This window comes from Phragmites australis, chromosome 3 (genome assembly GCF_958298935.1).
Source record: "Phragmites australis chromosome 3, lpPhrAust1.1, whole genome shotgun sequence".
Lineage (NCBI taxonomy): Eukaryota > Viridiplantae > Streptophyta > Magnoliopsida > Poales > Poaceae > Phragmites > Phragmites australis.
The window spans coordinates 2,021,435-2,034,129 of NC_084923.1; the positions used below are offsets into that span (position 1 = coordinate 2,021,435).

The 12,695-nt window shown below is 45.9% G+C and overlaps 2 protein-coding genes, 2 non-coding genes and 2 pseudogenes across 4 annotated transcripts; all 6 read right to left on the reverse strand.

Moving 5' to 3' along the window:
• Nucleotides 1-1,102: 1,102 nt before the first annotated feature.
• LOC133911500 (NADH dehydrogenase [ubiquinone] 1 beta subcomplex subunit 7-like) lies at nt 1,103-4,316 on the reverse strand. Its single transcript, XM_062353759.1, has 2 exons — nt 3,856-4,316; nt 1,103-1,389 (listed from the first exon to the last, which is right to left on the reverse strand). The coding sequence occupies exon 1, from the start codon at nt 4,210-4,212 to the stop codon at nt 3,886-3,888; it is 327 nt and encodes a 108-aa protein (XP_062209743.1). The 5' UTR covers nt 4,213-4,316; the 3' UTR covers nt 1,103-1,389; nt 3,856-3,885.
• Nucleotides 4,317-8,815: 4,499 nt separating this feature from the next.
• On the reverse strand, nt 8,816-8,960 carry LOC133913920 (small nucleolar RNA snoR74). The gene has a single exon (XR_009909153.1). It is a non-coding gene; the product is annotated as a small nucleolar RNA snoR74 (small nucleolar RNA).
• Nucleotides 8,961-9,216: 256 nt separating this feature from the next.
• On the reverse strand, nt 9,217-9,318 carry LOC133913881 (small nucleolar RNA Z103; annotated as a pseudogene).
• Nucleotides 9,319-9,414: 96 nt separating this feature from the next.
• On the reverse strand, nt 9,415-9,519 carry LOC133913882 (small nucleolar RNA Z103; annotated as a pseudogene).
• A 131-nt stretch (nt 9,520-9,650) lies between these two features.
• LOC133913884 (small nucleolar RNA Z103) lies at nt 9,651-9,743 on the reverse strand. Its single transcript, XR_009909122.1, has one exon. It is a non-coding gene; the product is annotated as a small nucleolar RNA Z103 (small nucleolar RNA).
• A 1,371-nt stretch (nt 9,744-11,114) lies between these two features.
• Nucleotides 11,115-12,101, reverse strand: LOC133912748 (transcription factor bHLH53-like). The gene is made up of 2 exons (XM_062355638.1): nt 11,448-12,101; nt 11,115-11,321 (listed from the first exon to the last, which is right to left on the reverse strand). The coding sequence occupies exons 1-2, from the start codon at nt 12,099-12,101 to the stop codon at nt 11,115-11,117; spliced, it is 861 nt and encodes a 286-aa protein (XP_062211622.1).
• Between the last annotated feature and the right edge of the window lie 594 nt (nt 12,102-12,695).

Consider the following 12,695-nt stretch of genomic DNA (forward strand, 5'->3'; position numbering starts at 1 on the left):
GCCTCCGTCACACTAGTAACTGGCCACCCGGAACAAAGGAAAAGGAGCACCGTGCATGCATGCCATGCACATGCTCGCACGGCGCGCGCCTCGCTGCGCCGCTGCGGTTGCACGGACCCCGGCCGAGATCTTTGGCACCGTACCTCCTCCCTCTTGCATCCTCGCCACGGGCAGGCAGCGCGTCATGTGGTTGCGGTGGGGCGCCCGAGCCGGCCACCGGCGTCGCCGTCGTCGTTTGGGCTCTGGTAGATCGCTGTTCACCAATCACCAGCATGTACGCGTGAGCAGGATGGAAGTAATCAAACAGCCAATGCAAACAGGGACGCACGTACGGAACTCTTCAAAACGAGCGGAGTAGTCGGGAAAGGTGTTGATTCTTTTGGCACAAGCACAGTTGAGATGAACATTTCATGCGGAACGTACGGAGAGGATCCGATGCCCGATCACCAGATTGGCTATGAACACGTAAACTCCACTAGCACACGTGGATACTGATTTATCTTCGTTTATATTGAGATTTATGTTAAGGAATTATGGGAGAGATAGATGGTTAATTAGATGAATGTGCTCAAGAACATGAAAAGTTGCATTTACCTGATTGGTCCAACCGTTGATAGAAAAGCCAAATCGTGGAGCTAGTCCGCATAGGTTGTGAACATAACTTTCAGCCAAGCTGTGGACTCTTCCGTAAGCTCCACGAGCATCCAAGGAGGGTAGAAAAGCCAAACCATATTTTGTTGTGTTCCTTGGCTTCTTCCTCGAGAGTTGAGAGCTAGAAGGCAGAGAATCAGAGATGCTCTCATGCTCGGTCTTGCCCCCAAAACGAATACCGTATGGACAGTGAATGCAGCACATATTTGACCCATGTAGCGGAGAGACTGGTCATGCAAAACAGTCAGATCAAAGGGTACAAACATATGCTCAGAATTTGGTCTAAACCCATATGATCAAATTGGTGAAACGCGACCATAAAGTAGCAATACCACTCCGAGGTCCAGAGCTATGCTTGAAGCATGGACATAGCTGTAGTAATATATGGATGCAAGGGCATATCAGTATGACACAATAATGACACGTCACACACGAATGCTGCACAACCACAGTCCAAACGAAGCGGTCATGTTATAACTTGAGTCTACTGCACAAAGTAGGTCTACATATGCAGAGTCCATGAATTGCATTCAAAACTTCAAGGTGACACAGCTATCAAGTATAAGACAGCAAGTTTCCTTATTCCTCAAATTAAAACTTGAAGATGCCCACCATGGAGAAAAGAGGGAGGGGAAGAAGACAACAGTTAACCTTATGCCAAATTCAAACAGATGTTTGTTCTATGAACAAACATTCAGGATCCTTGCGCAATGCCCTTGCATGCTGTGATAACCAGACCTGTGCATTCAAAACGAATCCAATTGGTCAATAGGACTGAACAAGGAAAAAAGTACCACGGAAAAGTAAAATCAACTTGAGCTTCCAGACAGGCACTGCCATCAGGAAAACAAATAAGACAGAACAAAATTGTCCCAGAGGAAACATAGTAAAACAGTGCTGTTTTCTGAGGCTGCTTGAGGCCAAAACAAATAATGCATACAGTAAAACCATCTGAGCCACTTGATAGGCTGATAGGGTGAAATTTGCTGTCCCACAAACTTAATCATCTGACATGGCCCTATGGGCAAGCCGTCAAAGATCATAGTGATGCATTCACATGGGAGACAAACCAACCAAAGGGTACATATCATCGAAGCCATGAAGACTAAATGGTTTAATTTCCAAAATAAAATTCTACGCCTACTCAGAATTGTAGCTCAAAAACAAGGGTTTGAGCTCCAACTAAGAAGTACGAACAAGGCAACACCATATTTTTCACCCAGACTAGGATGTATGAACAACCTAAAAGTGTGTAATGGTTTCATCATGCAGTGGCAGCTTTGAAAAATATGGTAGCTGTCAAAAGATTCACGTCACAGGGTCATAATGGCATAACGCATGACTCTGAAGATTGAACAACATACACAATAAGCTCCGGGAGTCCTACAAACCTAATACTAACAGAACAAATGAACCTTGACCAGCCAAAAGGTTGTGCTGCTGCCATTATTATTATGCCATTTATTTCATGGTGTCAGTTGTCATAGGCTGCAAACAGAATTATCACACAAGACTGCAGAAAAGCTAACAAGACATGGTTTACAGTAGAAATTTTGTGGCCATATGTGTTTCAATATATCACATCAAATGTGTTTCAATATATAATGCATTAGATGCACACGGAAGTAAAACTGCAGACTGACAGCAACAATAGTTCACATAGTAACAGTCCTGCCATAGATTTTGTAACAATTCCTTAGGCTAATCAGACCAGTTATTAACGTTACGTTGAATGAACTTATATACAAGCACAGGCAATGCAAGGTAAAGTGGAAAACTATAGAAATAGAACTGTGTCACACTCACAGATGGAAATAAAAATTTACCAGCATTTATTCATTTCGCAGACTGCAAAAACTTGTAACGACCGCCTCTGTTTCTTTTAACAAGTTCAACCAGTGGTCCTTTGGTAACTACCTTTTGCTAGTTAGCCTTTTTAGTGGAATTACCTGTGAACTGGACACGATACTGCCGAATTTAGAGTGAAGGGGGATATTTTTCAATCTCCACTGCAAGGTTACAGTTTTCACTGCCATCCAGGGGTTCTCAGTTTTCTTTAGAGGAACAACTGCTGGTAGTCAAGGCAAGCCTAACAGACTACAGGGCCTCTAGCCCCTACTCGGTTGAAAAAACTCAAAACAAGAAAAAACATGTAAAATACAGCAAATGAATTTACATTGCTCATATGGATCAGTGGATGTGATATATTGGATAGCATGATCATATGTGGGTCTGTTGACGTTTACAGCAAAATTCAGTATTATGCAGTTTGCTCAGTTTCAAGCACGAGATTGCATTTTTCCTGCTACGATATGAACTCAAAACAGCAAAACTTAGGGTATTTTTCATGTGGCCAGATGCTCCATTGCTTTCACCTAATTAAAACTGAAAGAACTGGGGATTTTCACACGGTATTTAAGATCATACATCACAAAATACAAGCAGCTAAATCAGGTAATGAGCAAGGCCAAAGGAAAAAAACCCGGTATCCTCGAAACTTCAAAGAAACTGAGAACACTTAGTAAAGTTAATAAGACTCGCGAAGGCATGAACTCAAAGGGGCCGCAGCTACTGGCCCTAGACCCTAATCTTAATGACTAAAAATTCAGGCCGTGGGTCAGTCACCATGAATTCCAATTAAGTTTCCCGTCGTCTAGACTGATCTCTGCACATTTTAGCACTCCTATGTACTCATGAACATCACAACTCGAAATATATGCACATAAGGATTAACATCATATAGGTTGGAACTGCAGTAAGCACAGAACAGCAAGGAAATAACATCAGGACTTATCTGAGGTGCCCACATATTTCATTCCTTCATAGAGCAGATTAGTAATATACGCAGCAAGCTTGCATCACGCTCCCATGAATCAGTGTCACATTTCTACATTTTACCCCAATCAGCTCTGCAAGTGCTACTCGCCTACTCTTACAACTGAAAAGTGAAAACCTTAGCTATTCACTGGCAGCCTAGTATCAAATGTCCACAAATTAACCAAATGTCCACTCAAAAAACTGACGAATTAGCCGCTCACTGTTGCTTCCCCTGACAAAAGGGCGCATGATCCGCCACTCGTGCGATTCAAATTCCTAAGGACCTATGACAAAATGTCGCGTTCACATCCAAATCACGAACTCAATCACAACAACTGCGCTAAATCTAGAACAAATTAGAAACGCCGTGACGAGATCAGAGCTCACCTAAATCACCCGGATCGGAGTGGGGCCGGATCAGGCGAGCTTGGCGGTGGCCGGGATAAGCTCGATGGCAGCGCCGCCCTTGGCCTTGGTCTCCTGCGCCTCGCGGATCTTCTGCATCTGGAGCATCCGCTCCATGACGAGCTCGTACTGGCACTTCTCGTAGGCGTGGCGCTCGGGCTCGCACTTCCAGGGGAGGTAGAACTCGGTGACGCGGCACTTGTTGAGCGGGATGAGGAGGTGCGCGCACTGGTCACGGTAGGTGAGCGGCACGCGCGCCTCCGCCATCTCCGCCTGCGTCGCGATCTGGGGCTTCGAGGAGCCCAGCTGCACGCCGGCCGCCGCCGCCGCCGCCTCCATCTGTCACGCTTTCGCCTCTCTCTATCGCCGGCGAGGTCGTCGATGGATGCTGCGGGTTTGGTGCGGTCTGGGGTTGGGGAGTGGTGGGGTCGGATCGGTCGCTTTGGATTTGGGCTCGAGTTGGGGGCGCGGGCCTCTGGCCCTTCTGGTTCTGGTGGGTCAAGTGTGAACCACATGCAAACGGTTTTGTTTGGGTGCCTCTCATTATAAAGGTGTCAATTGGATTGGGCTAAATAGGTTGGCACAAGGTACAACATTTTTGTTTTGGCCCGTGCACGGCACAACCCGGTGGGGAACGAGCTGGGCCGATATGGCACGGCTAGGTAGATCGTGCCTGGGTCGAAGGTGTGGCACGTCGGATCGATACGGTACGATCCGTTTAATTTTTTATTTTTTAAAGAATATGTATAATTTGTTTAGAGCCAATATCATATATAAATTATGGTGCGATGATAGTGTACTCTACTCTCGTGCACAAGGTCACAAATTTGATTTGAAATGATACCTATTTTTGGCGTGATAATGGGCTAATAGGGCAAAAAATACTCTTCCGGCTTGCCATGTTATAGGCTGACCCGACCCGGTACGATCATAAGTGAGACGTGACTAGGTTTGAGGTTTGGCACGTGAGTTGACACAATACGGCCTATTTAGGTAGCTAAATGGGTTGTGCCTAGCTAGGCATGGGTCGTGCCATGCCGAGCGACCCAATTGGCTATATCTTCCTCTCAATTTCATTTCCGGTCGTACGGTAGGGGTGCGCTTTGAGTGTGACAGCGTAAATGGGTTCACTTTGTAAGAAGCTTAAAAAAATACTCTATCTCACTGTAAGGACATGTCGTTTTAGGAAAGAATCAATCAAAATTTTAAAACTTTGATTAACAATAGCTTTTAAATATTTAGTTTGAAAACCTTAAAATCGTATATGTAGATTTTTCTTGAAAAATATTTTCATAATATCACATATTTCAATGGATTTTATAAATAATTCTAATAGAAAATGGTGGTAAAAAATATGCAGTGGGAACCGTGCCTGATCTAAAACAACATATATTTATGACCAGATTGAGTATATTTTTATAGCTATTGTTAGTTAAAGTTTTAAAAATTTATCTGAATCTTTTTCAAAACCACATATATTTATACTTGTGGGAGTAAATACTTTTATGAATTATTTGGTTTCCTTTGCTTACTTTGACCCAACGTCCCAATTGAGGAGGGAAGAGGTTCGGCAGGGTGCTCAAATAACCAAACTATTAACTCGCCCTTGTCGGTGTATCAGGAACCGGGGGTCCCCGAATCCTGAGTCCAGGCCAGCAATCCGCCACATGGCGCCATCCCGCGGAGTCTCCTCTGCAAGGTAAAAAAGATTAAGTCCCGGGAGAGGGCGCTCGGGGCCACAGTCGGTGGTCCCCGAGTACCCCAGTTCCCCGATGATCCACGAAATCTAAGTGCCGGGAAGAAAGTGCTCGGGAAGGTGTGCGGTGACTCCTGAGCACCCGAGTCCCCCGATGATCAGGAAGGCTAAGTACCGGGAGAAGTGTGCCCGGGGCCGCGAGTGGTGGCTCCTTGGGCGCCCAAGTGTCCCGAGGACCCACTGAAGGAAGTTCCGGGAGAGAGTGCTCGGTGCTGTATGCAGCAGCCCCCGAGCACTCGGTCCCCCGAGGATCCGTACAAGTGTGTCCGGGAGAGAGTGCTCGGGGAGGTGAATAGTACCCCCGAGCACTCGGTTCCCCGAGGATCAAGGAAGGGCATTCTCGGGAGAAAGTGCTCGGGGAGGTGTACAGTGACCCCCGAGAACTCGGTTCCCCGACGACCTAGAGAGCCCCTTGACAGTGGCCCCCAAGGGACCCACCGATGAGGTGTCAGCCAGTCAAAGGCCCAAAGCCGCATTTAAAGAGCACGTGTGGCCTGTCACCTCCAACTGCTCCTGCCACGCTCGGTGTCAGTTCCTGCCAAGTTCTGGCAGAAGGGCATGGGGTCATTGAATGCACGGGTCCCATCCCGTGCCATCCGGTCCGTCTCGGGATAACGTCGTAAGGGCCGAGGCGTTCCGTCTGCCGTGCTGCTGTGGTAGGGGAACAAGACAGGGCGGGCACACCGGGCCGCTCTACGGCTGCCCGGTGGACCCTCTCCACGGCGCCCGTTGCTAGTGCATTTATGGTGACGGACGATCGGCCGTGGGACACATTTTCCATTTATGGTGTCTCGGAACTCGTGCCCCCCCTCTTGTTCGAGGCACGCTGCTACCGGCGAGTATTTAAAGTAGCCGGCAGCACGGAGAAAAACAAGCTTTGGAAGAGGAAACAATTGCTCACAAGCACAGAAGAGAAGATCGAGAGCACCAAAAGTCAGCGGCTACACACAGACCGAAGAACAAGGAGCCCCAGTCTCTAAGATAGATAAACATTTTTGTAACTAGCAACATCCTTGAGGGACTTTCTCAAGGCATTTATAGTATCCATACAGGAGTAGGGTGTTACGCCCCCGTGCGGCCCGAACCTGTCTAAACGCCGGTGCATTTACTCCGTTCTGCATTAGATCATTCCACCCCACCGGCCATCGCATTCATACACATTTATTTCTCCGGCGAACATATTCAGGATCATCCTCCGGTCGAATCTCTAAAAAGAGGTCCCTCACAGTCCCTGCGACAGGAGTTAATCCCCCCTGACAGCCCATGAGTGAACCGGTCGACACAGCGTGCGAGACGATCCACGATAGTTTAAATTGCGTGTAATTTTTTCTCAAAAGTTTTAAGTTACATTTTTTGAAAAAAGTTTTTTTCTCAAAAGTTTAAAGTAAACTTTTTTTCCAAAGTTCTGATAGAAAAATTCTTTTACAAAAGTTTCTAAAAATAAAAAAGTTGAGGAGGGATTATTTTTTGAGAATTAGCCAGGCCCTGTCTAATCCCCTCATAATAGGCTAAATAGAAAAGTGGGATTTACATCGGATTAACTAGATGCCGTAGCGTGCTAACAAGTTGAACTTGTGAACTTCCTATCGACATCACAGCATTTGATCTCTATCCCAAAAAAAAAAAATATCTGTAGGCTTGCCTACACCAGTTTTTTTCTTCACCTTTTCATTTATGTCCGCATATTACGCTGAGTTTTTTTTCGAGAATGTACAATGCACATATTTTATCAAGGAGAAGGGCAGCACAAGATTACAACTTTTGAGGTCAAACAGACGCTGGACACACTAAATCAAGATTCAATCTGTCGCGGTGCTGGGAGATTCACCTCAATCTGTCGTCCTGCTCGTACTCGTAGAAGGGGAAGAGCGGCTTGAAGCCGAAGTCACGGTCGTCGAGATCTAGGTGGAACGAGTGATACCATGTTTATGTGATAAAGCTTAGATTATAAAAATTTATTCTCTATAATATTATTGTAGTATCTCATAATATTATTATAATATCTTTTATTTTTTTTATCTTCAACAACTACCCTATTTCTTACCTTATATTACTCTCTTTCTCCACTTGAACCCACCTGCATACGCTATAAACAGTGATAGAGGCTCCCGTATCCATCCAAAAAATACCGATGCTCACCTCTCATCCGCAACACTGTTTACCCGATACGGATTCTGTTGGAACCAAAAATCGAGCGTCACCGGCCGGCATTTTACTGTAGCAATCAAAATAGTATAAATACGGAGTCCGTTAGAGATGACTTTAGTATTTTATGTATTAGATAGCATAATAATATATGTTAACGATGTAAAAGAAAATTATATTTCAATTAGTTTGCTCTAACATACACCCTATATTATCAAATAGATTTCGTTTTAAAATACATGCAGACTAATTTTAAAGTCTTTGACAGCTAATATATATAAAAATATTAAAGGTATTAATTATTGAATGGTGAGTCAAAAAGTTTAGTGAGTTTGGAAATTTTAAAAATTAAATAAGTATAATACATTTTGACCAACGGAATTAAAAAATGAAAAAAAATTAAAATAGAAAATAGTTTAATTTCGTAAAATTTCGTCAAAACTAAAATTTATATGTTCCCACGGAATACTTTTTGCATGTTATATGTTTAATTTGCTGAGAGTTTACCACCTAACGTCCACATCATTGTCTGCAAACCACTGAGACATCAGTGCACTCAGCATAAGACAACTCCAGTGCTTTGTCTGTTAGGTAATTTTTAAGAAAAGAGTAAGAAATTAAGGTTAAAAATAATTTTTCAATATATATATATATATATCTTATTAGTTTTTTAAGGTCTTTCAAAATAATTAATTATCTCACAATCATTTAGTTTCTTGTTAAATAATAAACTCTATTAAATTACTTACCACATTATCTTTCATTTAGGTAGACACCTACTTAATGTTTTAAAAAATAGCATCAGGAGTAGTCTAATACAACCTTTGGATGGACAGGGGTACGTTTGCACAGTTCTGATAGTAAGGGACAAAGGGGTGTCATACATCTGAGTTCAAGAGGTCTGTCGAGTCCAGCAAAAAGCATCCCAGACGTGATCATTATTCATTACGCATAATATTTTCCTCAAAATTGAAGTTTCGATAAAGATGATCAAAACTGATTAACGTGACACGGTCAAAAAATGATGAACGTGATGTTCCTAAATGTGCCATCATTTACTTAACTAAAGGACATGCAATTGTCAAACACATGGACGCGTCCACGATTCATTAAATAATCGATGAACGCGATGTTCCTAAAGGTTACGGGGATACAGCTTGCTGAGACAGCAGCATCCTTCCTTTTTCTTCAGCTGATCTTGTAATGTCAAAGTTGATTTAATAGATGCGACCATGATACATCTACTTGGCAATTGTTCTGTATGCAAAATAAATTAGTCTCGTTTGACATTTGTTATCAATACCAAAGTTCTTTTAAGAGATTTAACCTGCGATCGCCTCTGCCTTTTCATTTAGGATCAATTTACTGTGATATTAGCGTTCAGTCGGGGAAAAGTAAAAACAGTACACAGAAAGCGAAACGAGATTAAAAAACGAGGTCCAACGGATCAGATTTCTGGCTTGAAATCCTCCTCCGAGAAGGCATCACAATTGCTCACAGTAGAATCATAGTCGATCATCTGGGGAAAGGATCCTCACTTCCATTCAAAATCATAAGTCATCCAAATAATGCAGAATAAAACAAATACATATCCCAAAAAGGATCGAGGAAACGATGTTATTGATTGCTGCAGAATTTAGATGGATCAGATTTCTGGCTTGGAATCCTCCTCCGCAGAGGAAGGATCTCATGTGCGCACAGTATAATCATAGTCGATCAGCTGGGGAAAGGATCCTCACTTCCATCCGACTCGCTTGCTTAATCAGATAAACAGCACAAGAAGAACTCGTTCATACGTCTTGAATAAGCTAGGCTAATGAGAAAACCAGAGGGGCGAATCAACCCAAGAGAGGAAACGAAATCGAAAGCGAGGCAAATCGAAGAATCTGGCTTAGAAGTCCGCAAGACCTCGAAAAATCGCACAGCATAATCATGGACGATAATTTGGGGAACGGATCATCACCACAAAACAACACCATATTTGCTCCGACGAAATCGAGACACGACGCAAACGCAAACAGATCGAAACGGAAACGAAATTGAGATCGAGTCGAGAAGAAGAGACGTGCGAAACTAGACGCGCAGCCGCCGATGGGGTTGGGGGTTGGGGCCTTGGGGGTCGGCGTGGAGTCGTGGATTGTATAGGGTTCAGGGATGCACGCGGGCAAAACCCTAGCTCGGACGGACTGCGATGGACGGATGGATAGGGAGCCACGTGGATGGGTATTAGTCGGTTCGGGAAGGCCCATCGGAGACATGGCGGCGGCGTAATTTTGAGCCGTCGATTAACCAAATCAGCCCAGTATGTCCTACCAGGTATCAAGCCCATTCAAACTTTGGATCAATGCAAGCCCGCCAAGTCTCCCAAAGAAAAGTCAACCAAGATAGCCCGATAATAGGCCACGTCCGCGCATGGCGTGCATGACCGAGGATCGTGGGAGATGCGGTTGCACAGGGTCGGATCACTTGAGGGCGGAGAGGGCTCAAGCCCTCCAACCTTCTGTGTATCTGGAGGCTGTTTGGTTCTATTAAATTTTGGCAATATCAAGTAGTGTTTGGCTTCAGATTAATCTTAAATTTTGGCCGGTTCAAAATCGAGATCGGACATTTTTCGAGACGCAACCAAATTTTAATTTTGAATCAAACGGAAGCCAAATTTCTTAAACGTGACTAAATTTTAGTTTAGCTTCTGGGAGGCGGGAACAAAACAGCCTCTGAGTCCCCAAGCCCCCTCCCACTTCAATTTTTGGGCATGAAACATGAAGAAGAGAAGAAATACAAGAGGAGAAAGTAGGAAAGAGAGCTGGGTCTGGATCCGACAGGCCGGTTGCATGATAACCTCTGAGCCAAGCGAGTGCACATGCTGAAAGGCGCCTTGCAACTCTAATCATGTAAAGTCTACGAATTCTCTGACCATACATTCAGTGTTAACACGAACAAATGCATCATATATTGAGAAGATAGCAAAACATTTTTTCCTGCGAAACTTAATTTTATTGAAAGGAAACGAGTTACAATGAGAAGGCACCAAGTTAACCTTCTGACAATCTGAACATCTACGATACTCTATCCCTAACGGGGCCTGCGAATTCACGGCCCGAACTAATCGATCAATGGGTAATGCTCCGTCATAAACACCATACGTTAAGACTAAATAAGTGGCCTAAATCAAACCTGATGCCTACAACTTATCAATCTATCGATCAGCTATAGACAGACACATCGTCAGGTCAGGGGTCAGGAACACACAACAACAGCAATGCGCGCACGGCGTTCTCAAAAAAGGACAGCCACGCGCGCACGGATGCTGGCGTCAGCCCGTACAGACCGACTCCGTCTTCTACTGCTCCAGCGACGCCATGAACCTGCCGAGGTCTCTGTTCACCAGCGCGTTGGACTTGACGGCGTTGTCTTTGGCCACGGCGTCCACCAGCTTCCTCGGCACCAGACACTTGCCCTCGGCGGCCAGACGCTCCTGAACGCTTCCGCAGCCGAGCAGCGCGTGCATTTGCCCTTGCGCCACCGCCAGGAGTGGCATCTTTTCTTTCTGCGCAAGGATACAAGGACACACATTGGTGAGGACGTGAAGTGCATTGATCGAGTGGGGAGGTCGATCGAGATTGAAAAATGCAATGTGGTGGGTGCGCGGCAGTTGTGATCAGTTCTTGATTACCTCGGTTGAGCCGATGGTGTGCATGAGGGCGAGCATGCCGACCTGGGCCTGGAGGAGCTTCACGTGGCGGGCGGCCTCCTGCAGCATCTCAGCGGTGTTCAGCTTGTGCCCACCGGGGATCAGCCGCGAGAGCTCGCCCGTCTTCTCGCTGATCCGCTTCCGGCGCTCCCTCGCCGTGGTGCTCTGCACGGACTGGCACCCGTTGCCACTGGTCTTCTTCGCGTCGGCGCCGCGCACGAATGCCAGAGGCTGCGGCGGGGCCGGTGGTGACAGTGGTAGGACGAACTCGGTCAGGACCTCCGGCACCTGCTGGTTGCCGCCGCCATTCCAATGCTGACCGGGGTTGCTGTCCACGACGCCGTACCACGCGTCGTCGCTGCCGGCGCGCGGCTTCTTGGCACAATGTCGCTCTTCCTCCGCGTCGCCGTCGTCCTCGATGGGGCCGAGGAAGGCATCGGTGTCGTGGTCAGGGAGGGGGTTGAGGAAGTCGTCGAGGGCGGCGTTGGCGGGGTCGAGCGGGTCGTAGACGAAGCCGAGCAGCGCGTCGGTGACCTCGGGGTGGACGTCCTGGAGGAAACTCATGTCCGCTGCGTCCGGGGCGGGGAGGTGGCCCAACAGCGTTGCCGCGGTTGTCGGGTGGAAGCTGAGCGCCATGGGCGGGGTGGATGCTTGCTCGGTCTGTCCCTGATGCTGCGGCTGCTGGTGTCTCGCTCGCTGCGGAGCTCAACTGCCCAAGGCACGACAGAGAGTTACGGGGAGGAGGAGGAGGAGGCTCAAGTGTAAACAGGCGCAGTGATTAGTGGTGGTCTTAACCTGCTTACCAGTAACTGCCCCTTAAAATGGGGAGGCGGCGCCCCCACTCCCTCCTAATTAACCGCCATTTGCCATTCTCTCCCGCCGTTTTCTTAGCCCTTTGGAACAATGACCCCTTAATTAGTTTAATATTCAAACTCCTTGCGGATACTTAAACCTCCTGCGTGTAAATAAATTACTGAAGATCAAGTAGGTAAGCTGGATTAGATTTGGGAAATACAACTCCGCATGCATTTCGCAGTTATAACCTATATCGGCCATCAATTTTTTTTATATGATAACTATCAATCTGTTGATTCCCTCGTATATATATTTTTAACTATTTTTCTAACCGAATCTTAATGTACAATAAATATATTGACAAACCATATATCCACGTGCCCTAAAAGAACTTTTCCCTCCGACTAGACTTACATGATATTGATGCAAAGCATC